Raw genomic sequence first — 19,381 nt, 5'->3', positions numbered from 1 at the left:
ACATCAATTTAACATAGGGAGCACTTGCACTGTATGGCAGTGGCACAGTGCCCAAAGCATCTAAACCAGCAAAACATATCAAAAACAGAGGAGGCAATCATAAAAAATGGAAGGGAGACTCACGCCAATGGTACCAGGTCTAATAGTAAGGAACAAACCCTCAGCAAAGTGCATGTTGGGTTCATGGAACGATAGGATTGTATTCCCGTATTTATCGGCATTACCAGATGCTCGGCTACGTTCATTACTATTAAAATTCTGGGCAGGATTAAATGTACATTACAGAAGAGCTGAGAAATTTGAAGCCCTTTTAGATCAAGAGAATAACTGCAAAGGTGGACTGCCATTTCATAATCTCAATGTTCTAATTGATTGTTGTCATTTTTATAGGCCACGTTGCTTGATTTTAAAACCTCTTTTACCAAAATATACTATCAATTGTCGAAATGATGCACGCATAGTGTTGACAAAGTCTTCTTAACTACACCACTATTGCCAGACACATCATGGACAATGCTTTCCAGGACTGCACCCTGCAAGGAACAATTTAAGATCAATCCCATTTTGAGGTGAGAAGGTAACTGGGTAGTCTGATTGAAGACAGCGGTCCCTTCTTGAGCACTGCTCAATATCTTCAAAATGGAGGCAAGAGTACACATCTACATCTCTATTGTTGTTGACCGCCACAACTGTATAAGTAGATTACGAAAGTGAGAAAGTGCAAGGAACAGCATCCCCATAAGAAGCAATTAGGAAGGAAAAGTGAAGCATTCATGTTTTAAGAGGGGGGAAAAGTAGAATATTTACCGTTCTGGTGAAACCCCGCTCAGTTGAGGCCTGTCCTATGGTAATTTTCCGAAGAAATCTGTCATTGGTATCCAACACTGCAGGCAGAATAGATAAACATCTTTGAGTCATGACAGACATGTTTTATCAGGAGCCACGCCCTCCCTCATCGAAGGTGTGCTCTTGATAAACTCATCAGACAACATAATATGACCATGCACGGATTAGAGTAAGATTAATACGTACAGCACCAAGATTTTTCTTGGACTTTTCCTCACCTCCAATTTGTCTTTAACATTTGTATATATTCTCAGAGCCCAATCCTATTTCTAAGCAGGACCAGGAAATAGAATAGGAAAGGAATAACTGTTCCCCTGAGGATTTCTGAGTTCAAAGGCCGCTGTTCATTACATTCCCTTTTTAAACCATGATTGAGTTTATATTGAAAATAAACCAAATAAGAACCGACAATTGAAATGACAGAGATTTGACACATGCTGTGATTTTGTTTACAAACATCTGGTATTAATACATTGATAGATCATCGTGTCATATTAGATGCTAGCCTCTGGTAGTGTATACCCCGACTCCCTGGATTATAGTAGTCCATGGACCTCAGACTATTACCCCCCAAACGTTATTATATTTCCTTGGGTATCCCCTACCTTGATATGCTGTCTATTCGGACACCATGCACCAGCACATGTTGTGGCACCTGTCCTTAACAGCTAGTGGTTGTACACGTCAGCATACTGGTATGGTGAATTCATCCCATACATCTAAAAGCATTATCTTACCTTCCATGCTGGTCCTCGATTAGTGGGCAGTTCCATCATGTGTGTAGGAAGTACCTTCTTTTGCCACACCCTCGGAGACATTGGTCAGAACTACTGCACCAGTAAGCCTTTAATTGAGATAATGAGCGGTACACTATGCAACTGTTTAAACTAGATCACTCGAAAACATGCCTTTATGACGGATGGTCTAGGTGTCCCCTTTTTTTTCCTCCTCCGATTCCATGTCATTTAGGCTACCCAGATCTCACTCTCATTTATCTCTTAGCCGCCCATACCATCAGAAGTATTATTAATTGTGGTCCTGTCCATGAGTAATACTACTTTAGCTATTATGGCTTCTGCAAGTAGTCTGTTCAGGGGACACACACCTGCACATACATCAATCTCTCCTTGTATTAACATAGGGCAGGTTTGACCTGTAAATATCTAAACACATGGGTCTTGGCTAATCAGAATTCATCTTTTAATTCCTTCATAACATCTCAAACCTATTTTATTAACACCTTACGGGCGTCGGACAGCCGGGAGCCGTACGACACCACAGTGGGCTTGTGCATCGGACGGCTCCCGGCCGTCCTAGCACCCACACACGGGGGAAGCACTGGTGCTTCCCCGTAGGCCGCCCTTCCAGTTGCCCCCACAAGGGATGGCAGCTGAAGCCCTTCCACTGCCCCCCTGACCCCTCCACGTCATCTAATGACGTCAGCGCACGCCAACATCATTAGATGTTACCGGACACACTGGAAGCCATTTGCTTCCAGCGCGTCAAGGGAGGAGAGTTTCTCCCTGAACACAGGAATGGGGAGGTTTGATCTAAAGAGGTATCGGGGGTAAGGAAAGGGTTTTCTTTTTCTCCGGAGTCTCGCTGGAGCATTCCTGCTGCACGATCGCGCATGGGGCCCGATCGTGCAGCAGGAATGCCCACTAGACACCATCATCAAGTTCATTTTTTTAGTAGCCACTAGGCCACCATGGAATTATCGATTTTTTGGGATGTTGGGGGAGGGGGGTAGCCTTGGGCAAGGGTTGCTCCCCTCTATTGGGGTGAATGTTTTGGCCATTTCTGCCCCTCTTAGTGGCAGATCGACATATGTTTTTAGGCCCATTTGTCCCCAGTGGGTAGACTACACTAGACACCAGCTATTTGATTTCAGAGATGTGGGGGAGCGGCTGCTTGGGGATGGCAATTATGTTGGCAGTTTCTGCCCCTCCTTGGGGACAGATTGGTCTAATGTTTTTAGTCCCATCTGCCCCCCAAAAGAGGCAGAAGCCACTAGACACCAGGGTATATTATTCAATGTTGTTGGGAAGCGGTCCTTTGGGCAGGGGGTTCTCCCCTTTTAATGGGTGATTATTTTGGCTGTTTCTGCCCCCCTTGGAGGCAGATCGGCCATATGCATTCAAGCCCACCTCCCCTCCAGCTTGGCTGGTGGATTGTGTGTGGACTGGTGCATTATTTGCATATGTGATTGTACTGTTTTATTTATCCTTTTTATTCTAGTGCAAAGGTTTTGATTCCTGTTTGTGGTTTCGGCAGTGGTTGATTTGCAGCTTGCGTAGTTGCATATATTTGGCAAGGAAAGTTTTTTGGTTGTGTTTACTCCAAATGAGTATTTATAAGTGGTGTCATAATAGCATATTTAGCTTATGTTTTGAGAGTGAAATTCATTTTGGATTTGTGTATGATGTGTATTGCGTTGTCTAATGTGTAATTTTCTTTTTCTTTTTTAGTGGGATATTGTTGGTCCTTGCTGCGTCTGTGCAGAGTAGGTGGTGGTGAGCCTAGCTGTTTCTGGCAAGTGAGTGGTATCGTTTTGGAGTACAAAGGTCTTTATGATAAAGCCACATTTTGTTTATTACTTCTTTGACAAAGTGTTTGTTGTTAACTTGTTTGTCAAGTTACCTTTATTAGTAACGATTATGGCTAGCCGCAGGATTACTGCTCAGCAGGTGGTTGGTACACTTTTTGAATCTTCCTCCGACCATGATTATGAGACTGACAGTGTTTCTGAGGAAGTGCAAGATTCTGGGAGTGAGTTTTCAGTCCACGACGAATCATCTGATGATGAAGCTACTCTTAGAGCAGATGAAGTGCCTGTTTTAGAGGAGGAGTGAATTGTGAAAATGTTTTGCCTACACAGTTTTTTCAGTTGTTTATGGATGATGCATTTTTGGCTGAGATTGTTGAGCAGACTAATTTGTATGCTGAACAGTATTTCAAGGACAACAGTGCCAGACTTAGGCCCTGCTCTAAAGCTACCGGTAGACTTCCACAACTCTTGATTAGATGAAGAGGTTTTTGGGTTTAACTTTTTTGATGGGCTTTATAAGGAAGCCGTCCCTGTCTTCATATTGGTCTACCAGTCCCTTGATGGCAACAGCCATATTTCCTGCAATTATGAGTCGTGATCGGCATTTAGTTTTGTTTCGAATGCTGCATTTTGTTGATAATGCTTCGGCGTTGCCACAATATCATGCAGACTGTGACTGTCATTTTAAGATTTGGCCTGTCCTTGATCACTTTGTAGATCGATTTCCAGAGATCTATACTCCAGGGAAAGAAATAGCTGTTGATGAGTCTTTGGTCCTGTTCAAGGGCCATTGGTTTTTAGGTAGTACATTACTAGCAAGAGGGCATTTTATGGAATTAAGATGTATATGTTGTCTGAGAGTAGGACATGATATGTCTATAATTTCCGAGTGTACACTGGTGGGGATTCCACTATTGCCCCCCCTGATTGTCTGTACACTTTTGGAGTTTCAGAGAAAAAGGTGTGGGAACTTTGTAGAGGACTTTTTAACAAAGGTCACCATTTGTAGCTGGATAACTTCTACACTGCTGTGCAATTGTTTAAGGAATTGTTCAAAGTGGACACTCTTGCTTGCTTGTGGCACAATACGCTCTAACCGTAAAGGTTACTGTTTTCAAAAAGCTTGAGCGGGGGCAGTGCAGTGCCTTGCTTGGTGATGAACTGCTAGCTGCGAAATTTGTGGACAGGAGGGATGTCTACATGCGGACTACCATACATGATGAAAGTAATTCACCTGTGACTGTTTGGGGTCAGGTTGCTGAAGTGCGCAAACATGTGTGCCTTGTAGACTACAATAAGCATATGGGTGGTGTAGATAGACTAGATCAGAGCTTGGTACCTTACACTGCTGTTTGTAAGACTTATATTTAGTATAAGGAGTTGGCCATTCATCTCTTCAACTTAGCAACTTTTAATGCTTTTGTTGTGTTTAAGGCGTGTTCTCCAGCGTCAAGGATGACTTTGTTCAGTTTCAGGAGTCTGTGATAGGCAGCCTTGTTGTAGTGGAACAGGCAAGTGTTCCTAGAGTTGGAGTGGCGGGGGATGTGGCTAGATTGAAAGATCTCCACTTTCTCAATTTAGTTCCTCCCACTCCCAAAAAAACCCAATCCATGTGAGAGATGTAGAGTCTGTTTGCAAAGACTTATGTGGAAGGATACTCGTATGCCCTGTGCTGATTGTCCTTCTAATCCTGGGCTGTGTGTGCCCACATGTTTCAGATTGTCTCACACTCAAAAGAGTTTTTGGGAGCAACCGTGAGTCTAATAGTGAACTTCATGGTCTTTATTGTTTTATATTTGTAGTTCTGTTTCATGGTTAACATTAGAATGATGGATTTAGTTACTGCTGTTGTGTTTGTAGTTATAGTTTTGTATCTAGTTCCAATTGGTTTGTAATTTCTTTCTTGTTAAAAACAAATGTGATGACAGTGTGTGCGGACTGGAGTTTGGCATGGAATGAGCATGGCCTGGCGATTGGCTGGCGGTGTGTATGGACTGGCGCAAGGCTGGCGGTGTGCATGGACTGACGCTTGTCTGGCACTGTGTGTGGACTGGGGCTTGTCTCGCAGTGTGCATGGACTGGGGCTTGTCTGGCAGTGTGCGTGGACTGGCGTTTGGTTGGCTGTGTGCTTAGAGGGGTGTTTGGCTAGCTGTGTGTGGGGACTGGTGCTTGGCTGGCGGTGTGTGGCTAGTGACTTGCTGCTTGTCATTACACACACTGCTAGCCAAACGCCACTGCACACACTACGTCAACCGCCAGCCGGTGTGATTGCTGTGTCAGTCATGTGGGCATATGAAAGTGATGGGCCCTTGAATGTCGCGATCTGTTGATGTGAATGTTGTAATGTGCTGGGCCCACAGCTGGTGGTGTAAATGGTCTTGTGTTGGTCACGTATGAAAGGTGTGTGACTGGCCTGTAAAGTGGTTGATGCCTTGCCGTGGCTTTACAGCTCACAAGCTGCGAGGCATTGATTCTAGGTTTTAACCTTTTAATTATTAACAGTGCATTTCCTTTTTGTGAAATCTCTTGTTAATAAAATGTTACACTCTCCTTCGTACCAAATCCAACCAATATGTGTGTGTACTTATGGAATAGTTAGTTCCAAAATAATATTGGTCTTTTCTGTCTTTCTCTGCCAGGGTGTACATTGTCTCTCCACTGTCTGTTGATGTGAGTGTTGTAATGTGCTGGGCTCGCGGCTGGTGGTGTGAACATGTGTGTCAAGTATGAAAGGTGTATGAATTGCCTTTAAAGAGGTTGGTGCCTTCACGTGGGTTTACAGCTAACGAGCTGCAAGTCATTGGTTCAGGTTTTTCATTAAAAGTGAATTTCCTTTTTGTGAACTCTTGTTAATAAAATATACATTTTTAACCTTTCACTCACCCGCGTGCCAAATCCAACCAGTATGTGTGTTTACTTGAGCAACAGATGGACAGGCAGTAATATTTGTCTTGTCTGTCTCTCTTTGCCAAAGTGTAATTTGTCTCAAGGGAAAATCTACGGTTCGATATTTTTGTAAACTAAAAACTTTAGGGAGTTCTGGGTGGTGTGCCTCTCATGGAGCCCAACAACTTTTCTTACCCACAATGCCAAGCTAACCTCAAAATGTGACTATAGTCACATTTTCCTTGCATTACTGTGCCATAATCTTCTGGAATAAGAAAATCCACAATTTTCCTACCACCAAGCGTCTCCTGATAACAATGGCACCTCACTTGAGTGGGTGTCCAAGTACTTGCGACATGGAAGGGCCCAACACGTATTGTCGAGGCATCAAAGCTATCCATCACAAAACAACCTGGTTTTGCAAAGATGTCACCTGGGTTTTTGGCCCCAGGCTCGGCAGACATCTAGGGAAATCTACCAAACCCAGACATTTCTGAAAACTAGACATCGGGGGAGTCAAAGGGAGGTATGGCTTGCGTGAATCCCCCAATGTTTTCCTGCCCAGAATCCCCTGCAAACCTCAAATTTAGCTCACGTTTCTGTGTGGGAAAGCTCTGGGATCACCGGGCTGACACAAATTTCCCACTACCCGGCGATCCCACAGGTTTTCCATTAGAAATTGTACCTTAGTTGAGTGGGTGGGCCAAGTACCCGTGGCAGGGAAGGGCCCAAAACTTATTGGAGACATCAAAATTATCCATCACAAAATTACCTGGTTTTGCAAGGGGGACAGCTGCGTTTTTGGTCCCGGGCTCGGCGGCCATCTAGGGAAACCTACCAAACCCAGACATTTCAGAAAACTAGACACCCACAGGAGACCAGGGAGGTATGGCTTGCATGGATCCTCCAAAGTTTTCCAACCCAGATTCCCCTGCAAACCTCAAATTTAGCTAAAAAGAAATAATCACATTTTCCCTACATTTCTGTGTGGGATCATCGTGCCGGCACAAATGTCCTACCACACAGCGTTAACCAGAAAAAGCATTATGTCACCTGTATAGAGCTAGATTCTAGAGTACCACCTTTCCATCAACTGTAGGTGCCTCACCAGTGTATCTCCTCTCATTCAGTATGCCAGAAGTTCCACAACCAGGTCAGAGATAATTGCAGGAACTATGGTCTAGTGCCCCATGCCAATAAAAATGCACCCGATTACCGGCCAATAACCCACAGTTTGTCCAGGGCAGTAGAGGTACAACTGCAGGTTTGTATGTCTTGAGGTCGCTCATTTATTAAGGGTCTTTTGAGACAGGAGTTGAGTTTGTGATGGTCAGGTTTTTTCCATTGTATGTATGAGCATTTGTTTTTCTTGGTTTTTGGTATCTTTGAATTGTTGCCAATGATAGGTGCATTGATCTTGAAGGTGAGGATGATGTGCACCGTTCAGCTTACAAGTGAGTTATCTGTAACTTAGGACTATCCTAAGGGGGGCAAATATGACATCCAGAGTGTGACCAGCAGAGTGAGTTGGGACGGAAAGAATCTGTTGGAGGTTAAAGGCCTTGTGATAGCTTTGGTTGTGGTTAGATTCTTCTTATCCAACCATACGTTAAGGGCTTGTAGAATGTAAAAGATTGGGTGTTTCCAAAGGGTCTTTGTTACTATATCTAGTAAGACATCTTAAAAATTTCCATTGATGCGCGGTGGTAAGAGGACTGAGTAAGTGATAGTTATACTGTGGTGACATCTTGTCATCAAGAACACAGTCATCCACATTGTGGATTTCGAGGAAAATTATTTTTAGAGATTTTCTTATGGATGATAGCTATGCCTCGCTCAATTTTGAAAATATGTTTTTTCGTTCATGTGAAATTCTGGTGGGATGGCTTTGTGGCATGTGAGTGTAAAATCTTTGCTGAGCCATTTTTCTGTAATGACGGTGAGAGCTTGTGGGGTTTCTGAGAGTAGATCAACAATGTTTCTCTTTCCTCTTCATGTCATCGTGCTTTGAGGGGGGATGTGTGGTGTAGTACGAGGGGACTAATAGGGGCACAAGGGAATTTTGGCGCTGGGGGTTACTGAGTAAAACTAGTTGAAGCTTACAATGGAGGTGAGGTTGTTGGGTTCGAATTTTGAGGTCTTTGAGGTGTGTACATGTATGTGGATTTTTGTGGAAGGTAGAAATGTAGCTGCTGTGTTAAGTGGTTTGAAGGAATGGAGGGTCATGGAGAAAGGTGCAATCAGCAACGTACTGACCATATACTCAAGTTTTCACTTGATCTTCATTTACATCCTGGCAAGTGACATTGTCATTAATTTGGGTTGTGGTTATACAGTCAGTTCTGTTTCTGATAGGTTAAAAGTGTAGTGGTTGGTTTTGTTGTTGAAGAGGTTACATGGGTGAAGTGGGTAGTCCAGGAGTAGTTATGGTCACCTTGAAAATGTATTTGAGGGGTGTGCATTCAGGATTTATACCCTAATCGTTGGTACTAATAGCAGGCCAAGCACTACAACAGAACCCCCAGCCCTAGGAGCCAATAGGGAACAAAGCCCTAAGCGCTACAACCAATAGAACCCCTAGCTTTGGGAACCAATATGAAACCAAGCCTTAATTCCCACAGCGAACAGAAATCCTAGCTATATAAATCAGTTGACCTAAAGATAAGGGGCTGCGCAAAGTGGTAGGGGAGGCGGAAGACTTGTTCTGGTGATTCTGGGCACAGCCCAATCACTTAGCCTGCACCTGGTGTGTTGAGCTCAGCTCACAATCTCCTTGGTAGCAGTGTGGCCTAAAACAAACTCTTCAGTTCCTGTTCAACATTGCAGGTAAGTCGCCAAATTTAAAGCCACTTGAAAATTCTATTGCACACGTTAAACCTCTTCCCTAACCACCCCCCAAAAAAATGCTAAGCAGACTTCCAAACACAATTGGACACATACGAAACAAATTAGGCCGCTTTTACACACCTAAGCTAGTTTTTGTGTTAACTTTTTTTTTGGGGGTGAGGGGGTTGGTTGTTTGACCTTTTAGTATAGTTGTTTACAGCACAAAACCTTAGCTGACATGCACATACTAACAGATTCAAATGAAAGAAATTGCACAGTAGAAAGCCACCTGCTCTTACCTACTTTTTTTATGGTATTGCTTTCTGGGCTGCTCATGGATCACAAAAACTGAGGGTGGGGCAAAAACTTAAGATGGCTACCTTAGGGTTCCCTTTCCCAAACTTAAGGGGCTGTGTTAGGTGGGAGGGGTGGGGGAAAGCCTGTTTAGGTGACAGCATCCTAAAGACTTATGTCCCTACGCCAAAGCTTTTTTTCCAAATGCTTTACAGTATCAACAAACGCTTGATGTTTTTTTTTTGCTGAGGTTTTCCATAATCAGCAACAAGTATCACCAAAGCCAAACATCCGGTTAAAAACATAGCCAATTTGTTTCCCCTTCTCATCTCCTCGCCCATCTCTAAGGCTACACTACCAGAAAAGACTCATATTACAGAACTTCAAGAAACCGATTGGGCCCTCACCCCCCAAGATTAGCCACAGACTCCGATTCCTACCAGCCTGTACGGCTTATGAGAGGGCTGGTGATGGGTTAGTTCTATTTACTGGCAACATAAATGAGGACAGAGAGCCACCCCAGGAATACAAACTCCGGTTTCAATATGGAGAGTATTTCAAGTTGGAAACAACTACAAAACAGATATTACGTGTTCAGGCAGACGTTATCAGGAGCCTTCATGAATTTCTCTTTACACTGCCAGTCAATTAACAAGCATTGGCATAGACAATAGGTCTTGCTTTTGGGACTTTGAGTGTTTAGCGAGAGCTACTGGATTTGCAAATGTCTTTAGGCTCTGTTGTAGAGCAGCATGGCTGCTATGCAGCATGTTGAAAAGTTATAATTAATCAATCAATTAAGTGGCTTGTAAAATGAGACTACTTACCCGTAAGGGTCTCAAGGCGCTGGTAATAATAGAAAAGTGTTATAAGCATTTTAGTTACCTTATATATAACCAAGAAAATATTTACAACTGAACAATCCTTTAAAAAAAAAAAAAGAAAAAAAAAAAAAGAATTAACAAAAATGTCTTCTAGATTTTTTTTGTCCATCGAATGCTGGCAAAGTCATCCTGCCTGTTCTAATGCTAGCTTGTTATAGATAATTTTTGTTAGGGGGTGGTGAGGGGTTTGGGGGTATATAAGTCTGGAGGCTGGGGAATAGCACCTGAATTACAACACAAGCAGTGGACAGACAATACGGGAGAATCAACAGTTGCCAGATTCTGATAGCAGACTGAGGTGGTGCTGAGTGATGTTAAAGTGGTGGTGTGCTGGTGCGGAGGTGATGCTGAGTTATACTGAGGTGGTGCTGAGTGATGTTCAGGTGGTGCTGAGTAATGCTCAGGTGGTGCTGAGTGATGATGAGGTGATGTCGCTGAGCTGGTACTCAGGTGGTGCTGAGCTAGTGCCTAAGTCATGCTGAGTGATGTTGAGTTGGTGTTGTGCTGGTGATGCTGCGCTGATGCGGTGCTGATGCTGAGGTGGTGCTGCGCTGATGCTGAGGTGGTGCTGCGCTGGTGCTACGCTGAAGCTGAAGTGCTGCTGTGTTGGTGTGGAGTTGCTGCTGAGGTGGGGCTGAGCTGGTAGTGGTGCACTGCTAATGGTGAGGTGGTGCTACACTGGTGCTAAGGTGGTACTGTACTGATGCGGAGATGCTATAGCGGTATTCAGGTGGTGCTATGCAGATGTGGCGCTGAGTGATGCTGTGGTGGTGCTGAGTCATATGGAGGTGGTAGTGCCGCACTGGTGCTCAGGTGGTGCTGAGTTGCTGCTTTGGAGGGGCCACACTGGTGGTGGTGCACTGATGCGGAGGAGATTCTGTGCTGAGATTGTGCTGTGCACATGTTGAGGTGGTGCTCCGCTGGTGCTGCACCGGTGGTGGTCCACTCATGAGGATGTGGTGCCGTGCTGAGGTGGTGCTGTGATGAGGTGGTGCTGCACTGATGCGGAGGTGCTACTGCGCTGATTCTGAGGTGATGCTGCAATGGTGCTTAGGTGGTGATGTGCTTGTACGGAGGTAGTGCTGAAAGATGCCGAGTTGGTGCCGAGTGATTCTTTAGTGATGTTGAGGTGTTGCTGAGTGATGCTAAGTTGGTGCTATGCTGGTGCTGAGGTGGTGCGGCGCTAATGCTGAATTGCTGCTGAGGTGGTGCTGTGCTGCTGCACTGAAGCGGAAGTGGGGCTTTAGTGGTGTTGAGTGGTGCTGGGTGATGCTGTGCTAGTGGTACACTGATATAGTGGTGCTGCGCTGAGGTGGTGCTGCACTGGTAATGAGGTGGTGATGCACTGGTGCAGTTTTGGTGCTGCACTGGTGAGGTGCTGTGCTGGGGTGATTGATGCTGAGGTGGTGTGCTGGTGCTCAGGTGCTGCTGCAGTGGTGCTGCTGAAGTGGTGTTGAGGAAAGCTGGCTGGTGCTGAAGAGGTGCTGCACTGATGAGATGGTGTTGCACTGTCTACTTGCAGGATATATTGTTAAGTAACATCAAATTACATGCCTCGTTTGGCGAGCAACAGAGGAGGAATCTCTTTATATTGTCCTTATTTCACCAACGAGTCAAACCTAAAAGAAAGCATCAAAAGTTGAGAAAGTGCGCAACTTAAAGCTGCTTCCATTTTCATAAAACAGAGCAATGACAGCTTGTTTACCTCTTTAATTGTATTCAAATAATCACACTGTCAAAAGCACACTGTCAATAGGTTGATCCTACTGTTGGCCATCTTCTAAAACTACACTTTTATTAAGTAAGTATTTTATTTAAGAATTGGACATCTGAGCAAATGAAACCAAAAATATTTAGGATGAAAGGCAACATAGCCTTCAGCTGAAAAAGTGCTTGTTAAACCGCAGACAGTGGAAAACAAGATAAGGACATGATTTGCAGCCCTCTACTGAGCGCATTCAGAAAGCCAAATAACTGGAGGCAAAAGAAAAAGTAGTGCGCCAAAACAAACATACGGCCGATAGTGAAATGATCCATGTAAAAGGGCCAGTCTCCAGGATGTGACCAAAACAGCAAAAGGAGGGACAAATGTAAACTATTCACCAATGAAAACAAAGGAATTTCGAGAGGCACATGAAGGAATGAATAAAAATAGATGGGTGTGCTGAAAGCCCATACAGTGGATACAGCATGTCTCAATAGACCGCGCATATGCTGCCTAGGCAAGATCTAACAAGCATTGAAAATGCAATAGGTCTCGCCCTTGTTTAAGTTAAAGCAATTCTGTTTGTAATTAGGTAGTTTTTTAGCTTTACTTTTATTAGTGTCTTTCAAACTTTCATGTACATAACATGCATATGTATGCATATATGTATATGTATGCATGCATTTATATTTGTATTTATGTAGATATGCAGATGTATATATAAATGCATATGCATATGTGTGCGCTTAGAGAGGTAGAGGTAGAGAGGTAGGTAGAGAGGTAGGTAGAGAGGCAGAGAGAGAGGTCAAGCAAGAGGTAGCTAGAGAGGTAGAGAGGCAGAGAGTTAGAGTAGAAGAGAGGCAGAGAGGCAGAGCTAGAGGTAGCGTGAGAGGTAGAGAGCGGTAGAGAGTAGAGTGAGTAGTAGAGAGAGTAGTAGAGAGTGAGTAGTAGAGCGTGGTAGAGTAGTAGAGTGAGTCGTAGAGTAGTTATAGAGATAGTAGCAGAGTGAGTAGTGGAGAGTAGTAGAGAGTGAGTAGTAGAGTAGTAGAGAGTGAGCAGTAGAGAATTAGTAGAAAGTGAGTAGTAGAGAGTGAGTAGTAGAGAGTGAGTAGTAGAGAGTGAGTACTAGAGAGTGAGTAGTAGAGAATTAGTAGAGTAGAGTAGTAGAGTGTAAGTAGTAGAGAATTAGTCGAGAGTGAGTAGTAGAGTGAGTAGTAGAGAGTAATTAGTACAGTGATTAGTAGAGAGTGATTAGTTGATAGAGTAGCAAGCGAGTGAGTAGCGAGCGAGTATCGAGTAGGAGAGAGTGAGTAGGAGAGAGTGAGTAGTAGAGAGTGAGTAGGAGAGAGTGAGTAGGAGAGAGTGAGTCGTAGAGAGTGAGTAGGAGAGTGAGTAGTAGAGAGTAGTAGAGAATGAGTACTTTGAAGACACTGACAACCTTAATAGAAGTGGGCCGTACCGTATTTACCTCCCTAGTAAAAAAAACACACTGCCCGGGCTGAGGTATGCATCTTGTATGATTAATACCTCCTATTCCAAGTTTTTGATTTGGAAATGAGTCTTCACACTCCGAATCGGTGTGTAAAGTGCGAAATTCCATTTGTTTTGTATTTTTTTCCAAGGCCTTTTCCCCTGTTAAATTCCATCAGATTAGACATGCTGAAATCTGCCAGGGTAAAACATCTGGAGTGGGATTATCATCGCACAGCTATGCACTACAATCCCTGCGCAAACTCCTGATCGCAGAATTAAACCCGAGTTTGTCATCAGGGCATTAATCCTGGCATTTAAATAATGTCTAAGCCCTTCCAATTCAGATTGATGACAGAAATGAGGTTCAGAAAGGTAGAGTTAACGGCAGAGGATCACGCCATGTGGACAAGTGAGGTGAGGGGAGGAATATAGTAAAACCCAGGTCTGACCATAGCAATCAAGTCACTGGACCATGTCAGATCCCAAGTCGGGACACGCTGCACTTTTGTCATAAAAGAAGACTTTTTCAACACGCCAATCTCTTGTGTGTACTGAGGTTTTATTTAACTGCGCTGATGTAACACCTCCTACTCTGGCTCAGCTGTGTCCTATACGGTACATGTAAATCCACTGATTTCTTTCTTAAACTATGCCCAAATGAAGGCATGTGCGACATGTTAATCCTGGCATTTAAATAATGTCTAAGCCCTTCCAATTCAGATCTTCCGTGGCACCGACATGGCAGAGAGGAGGCCTGTGGCATCGGGCAGCAACACCCAGCTACAAAGACACAGGGGTCGCAATGTGTGACCGTCCCATGCACAGACATCGCGCCACTTCTCACACGAACACCACAGACCAGAGACACATACATTGACGCCAACACAAACATGCTCTCTATCTCAAACACACCCTGGCAAAAAAACTTATTGGCCAGGCAGCCGCTGTAAACAAGCAGCTGTGTCTCAGAGAGACAGACGGAAGGTGAAACAAATAGTGCTTCCCCGGTAAATAAAGGCACTAGTGTAACGCCACGGGTAAAAGATCAAATCCCGCAGGGCGTAGATAAAAGGAGACAGGGTGGCAACAATAAGGGAGTGACATGCCTGCAGTGCAATTATTGCACTGCCTTTGGCACAATTTGTGACGCAAAACAACGCGCACGAATCAAAAGTTAAAGCGGAGCAGGGACGAGGCTTCTCAAATCGTATCGATTCCAAGAAGCCTCGTATGACGAGGCAGCGCCTGCGCTGCCTACGTCAGGCCGAGAACTAAAAAGGAGACGGACTTGAACTCAGCATTTGGTACGATTACTGAGCTATTTCCACACCTGTAAGAAAAGAATGCACAGCTACGAGTAAAATGACTGCTTGTCCCAAAGGATTTCTATCCTTGCCAAACTCAAGCATTTCACAGAAGATCAGTCACCAGAAGAAACATTCTGCTCCACTAAGCATTTCATGCTTCATCTACTAAAGTATGTGGTGTTTAAATGCCAGCTACAATCAAATTACACACTATTCACTAACAACTGTTATTTTCTCACCCAGCGATTGGATGAATCATCGTTTACCATTGTATACCTGGTCAAAAGTGAACAAGAACACACCATCAAAAAACGAACTACAGAAAGCAAATGATCTGGTATACAGAAACAGATTTGGAAAGCATATTAGTTTACCAATTAGACATGCCTCATTCTACGCTAAGTCCTAATCGTAATGAATTCCTCAAACTGAACGCAATGTGAGAAATAAAACTTGCTGGGAACAAACATGAAACAGTTACTTACCTGTAACAGCGTCTGTCGAGAAAGAATATCTTTACTCATTTACAACGTACAATGTATATCAGAATGACGTGGAGGAGATAAATGCATTTTAAGGACTTTTCTACACACAGCTTTTAGCTATCTATTGTTGTAAGACCTCTTGTGGACTATACCGCAAACTTACAGCCCATGCTTATCATGGCTTTGGCTTTCTTCTAACTTACTTTCTTCGTATTTGATGGCTTTCTTTCCTCTTTTTATGCATGTCCTGGAGCATCGCCTCTTCACCATACTTTTGACTGGATGACTTGCATCCTTCCACGGCTCACATCAGCGCTGCATTGGTGTCAACGTGTGGCCTTGCTCTCTCCCCGTGATGTTTCCCCCTCGAATCCCTGCCTCACAGTTTTCTTGGTGTTGCCCCCAACCCTCCCAGCTGGTCGGTAAAAGCACAATTACAGGGATGTTTTGGCTAGTGTATGACCAAGCAGGGCCGCAGGTGTGACCTCTGGCCTGCCCTTTGCGACCCCTGGCCTTAAAGGTGTCAAAATCAGTGCAGAGAACATAGGGGTACCGCGCATTATCAGCATTAAGCACCGACCTCCAAGCTGTATTCTGCTAGTTTGTATATTACATTATTAGTGAATAATCGTCCAAGAGTAAATGAGAGAGTGTGAATCAGTGAGTCAGGTTAAGACTGAGTGAAAATAAATGAGGGAAAGTGAGTGCAAATGAGCAAGAGTGAGTGGGAGTGGTGAGAATGAGTGTGAATAAGTAAATGTAAGTGAGCATGAGTGAGAATGTGTTGTTATGCTTGCAAGTCTGCTGCTGGACCTAGCATGCTTCTTGCTCAGAAGCACCCAGGCAAAATGCTGGCACTGCCATACTTCAGGCAATACTTGCCCACAGCAAAATACTAGCGCTGGCACACTGGAGGTAAATCTTGTTATGGGGCACACATTGAAAAATACTTGCCCTGCACAATGGAGGACATTTTTGGAATAAGGGAGGGCAACATATGTCCAGGGGCATCCATGACAAAGAGCTATCCCCAATATACTAGGCATAATTTTGACATAAGGTTCACCCACAGTACAAGGGCAGTGGTACTGGCAAAAATCTTGCATATTGTATGTAATGTTTGGGCAAAGGAGGCACCGGCGACAGAATGATGGCCCAAGCAAAGGGGGTAATTTTTGACACAAAGGGGGTACCCATAGGACATTTAAGAAACACAAGGATGCCAACTCGTGAGGACTGTCAGGTTTCATTAGCTTGGCACTCCTTGACAGACTTGAATATTCAATGAGTCTTTTCAGAGCCTTTTTTTTTATTTTAGCACATTTCCTTGAAATGAACTATTAGAGCCCATTTCTGCCACAATATCCTCAGTGGAGAGAATCCCACCTACTGCACGAGCCCCCTAGAAGATGTCAGACTCGCGTAATTTGCTCATTTACTACAATTCAGGTAAATGTTCTCTTGACAGATCATGTCAGCACCTTAAAAAGGATTATATCTAAAATAGACATTTGCCTTTGGTGTGTTATATGAATCATGCAGGTGTCCTCATACTACAGTGATGGTCATAGTGAGGTCATTAGGATTACTGATCCTGGTAAGAATCCGGGTAAAAGGTTGTGTGATGTCATTAATGTCGGAGTGTATGAGGTCACTTACTCTACCCCTGGCATTTAGGTGAATTGACATCCATAAAGAAGTGCGGGAACGAGGGAACAAAAAACAAATGTGGGTGGTACGAGAAAGGCCAATGGGAGAGCTTGGGCAATACATAAGGGACAACCGTGCACTCCTATGGACTGCTGCAATCAAAAGCAGTATCTTGCCGTGGAGCCGTGGAAGGATAAAAGTCTCCAGTGAAAAGGATGGTACAGAAACTATGCTCCAGACTGTTGTTCGCTCTTATTGTCCTGGCTATCTCCACTGTAACAAATGACTTTTTAAAATCGGATTGCGTTTACGACATACGCTGATCTCCTCATTCATCTGCTGTCGTCGTCAGACGCATTGCACAGCAGATTGTTAATCGCGATCATCTTAAAAATAATCAAATCAGGCAGCACCAGGATGAGCATTGAAGTACACTCTGACAGGGGCATTAGCGGTACATGCGCTTTTCTGTAAACCATTATCAGGAGATGCAGCAGAGATCCTGGTCTTAGATTCCCAACTAGGACTGTTATCCCCTCACACAAGCTGGTGGATCATTCTTTTTAAAGCTGGCACCGCTATTTTTATCTTCCCTCCTCAATGCGGTCAGGTTGCGTGGCAATGCGCTTACCTGCCTCCCTTAAAAATAACTAGTATTGCCAGGGGAGGCGACAGGAAGGCAAGCGAGAAGTTGACAAATGTCAGGCCACACATACTCCCGGCATTGCTAGGGATAGGGCCTGAACAAAGCCAGCCCGAGGATTGTACACATTGGTCCTGCAGCCAGGGGAGGTCAGTTAGGAACCCGGAGGAGTTTCATTGGCTGATCGCTGCCTGGCAGTCACCTGCCAAGACAGTCACAATCATCCAAAAACCACAGATGGGCCGTGCTGAGGAAAGCGAGAGGGGTTTCTCACTGGAGTGTATCTGTTGATCCTATGTCACCCGGCCTAGGCCAGCAAGTAGAAAAAATTACAGCAGCCCTGTGCTTGGGCGTCCTAGGAGTAGAGAACATTCCCAACCATAAATCGGGGTCTTCCCTGCCACGGGGCAGAACTAGGAGCAGGGATCCACACATGCCCTCTACCAAAGAATCCCAATGACTTTCAATATATGGACCATGTACATTTTAGGCTTGTACGAACTTATCACTTCTTTCACACTTTTTTGTGGTGGATTGATTTACAATCTTCGATTTCTTGCCTGGCTCATGTTTTCTCGTTTTGCCAGCTTTTCACCCATACCGTACAGGGTGGATATTCACTGAATACCAGCTGCGCTGCTATAAATTTTTTTTTAATGCATCTGCGTGTTTTAAACATTCGCATGTGTTAAATGTATTTGCATTTTACTCAAAAGTACACACTTAATATTCGCAGCTGTAATAATTCCGCGACACAATGCATTATGGACTGAAACATCCTACCTACAACCGAAACTGTAAGAGAATTGACTGGGTCAGTGGCACTTCATCCACCGTCTAAATGTGACTTTATCAAAGTCCTCAGTTATGCTGCCCATTTCTTTGCAGATTTTTGAGGACAACAACTTGCTTGGTTCTTCCACTATTGTACACTTGTCCAAGCCCCACAACCACTTACCCCAACTCCTGAGCCTCCCTCTCAATCCAATGTTTTGCTCCGTCTTGTTTACAATAACATCTTCCAAGATTGGCAGCATTTTAGTACCTCCAGCCAATTGCACCGTTCTGTTTTAGGCATGTTTTGCTTTCCCTCTGCAAGGAAGGCGGTGATTGGCTAACATTTCTTTCACAGCAACCACTGTGTAGCTTCCAATTCTGTGCACCTGACACGTTTACTGTTCTCTCTTTTGACTAACTAGTTTGAACTTCCAGGATGTTGCCTCCACTACTCCCACTCTTCACAGTGTGACTTTTGTGGGTTTTTGTGCTCATCACTGTCGCAGGCACATTACACGGAGGAGGGGGGTGGTTGTGCAGGAGAGAGAGGAGGTTGTGAAGTAAGAATTCCTTTTGGTCATATGATCGAATTAGAATCCATGGTATATTTAGAAAGTAAGCATTTCATGTTGTCCATCTGAACAGCTGTTTACAGAAGACACAGAATGGAAATCAACACCCATCCATTTTTACCTGTTTTGCCGCCCTCTCTGTCCGGCAAGCATCTTCTCTGCGGTGTGCACCCACCAGCAGCTGAATTGTGGGCAACACTTTCTCAGACTTCCCTTACCCTCAATGCACTATCCTTAGGGCTTCCATGCCATGTAACAAAACTGCTCTCATCCTAAACTGGCTAGTTTTCATGCAGGGAATACTGATGGATACTGCTGTGATGCCAAAGGGATTCTGGAGAATACACCGATTTCTGGGAGTTAAGTGCACACCACAAACAAGGCACGTGAAATGAGAGTTGGTTTTGTGGAGCACACGGAACGGATGTAAATGGGACTCCTTGTGAGTTGAAATGAGGCCAGTCTAGCCAGTCTCCCAGCACACA

General features: G+C 44.3%; 1 protein-coding gene across 1 annotated transcript in view; it reads right to left on the bottom strand.

Moving 5' to 3' along the window:
• MTHFD1 (methylenetetrahydrofolate dehydrogenase, cyclohydrolase and formyltetrahydrofolate synthetase 1) overlaps positions 1-19,381 on the bottom strand; it is a 318,864-nt gene that overhangs the window by 63,564 nt on the left and 235,919 nt on the right. Inside the window, exon 17 of the mRNA XM_085626208.1 lies at positions 808-884. Within this exon, the coding sequence (XP_085482334.1) occupies positions 808-884 (77 nt within the window). The remainder of the gene's footprint in view (positions 1-807; positions 885-19,381) is intronic.

This window comes from Triturus cristatus, chromosome 9 (genome assembly GCF_964204655.1).
Source record: "Triturus cristatus chromosome 9, aTriCri1.1, whole genome shotgun sequence".
NCBI classification, from domain to species: Eukaryota; Metazoa; Chordata; class Amphibia; order Caudata; family Salamandridae; genus Triturus; species Triturus cristatus.
Note: the sequence above shows the minus strand (reverse complement) of the source record. Positions and strands in the feature narration are given on the sequence as shown.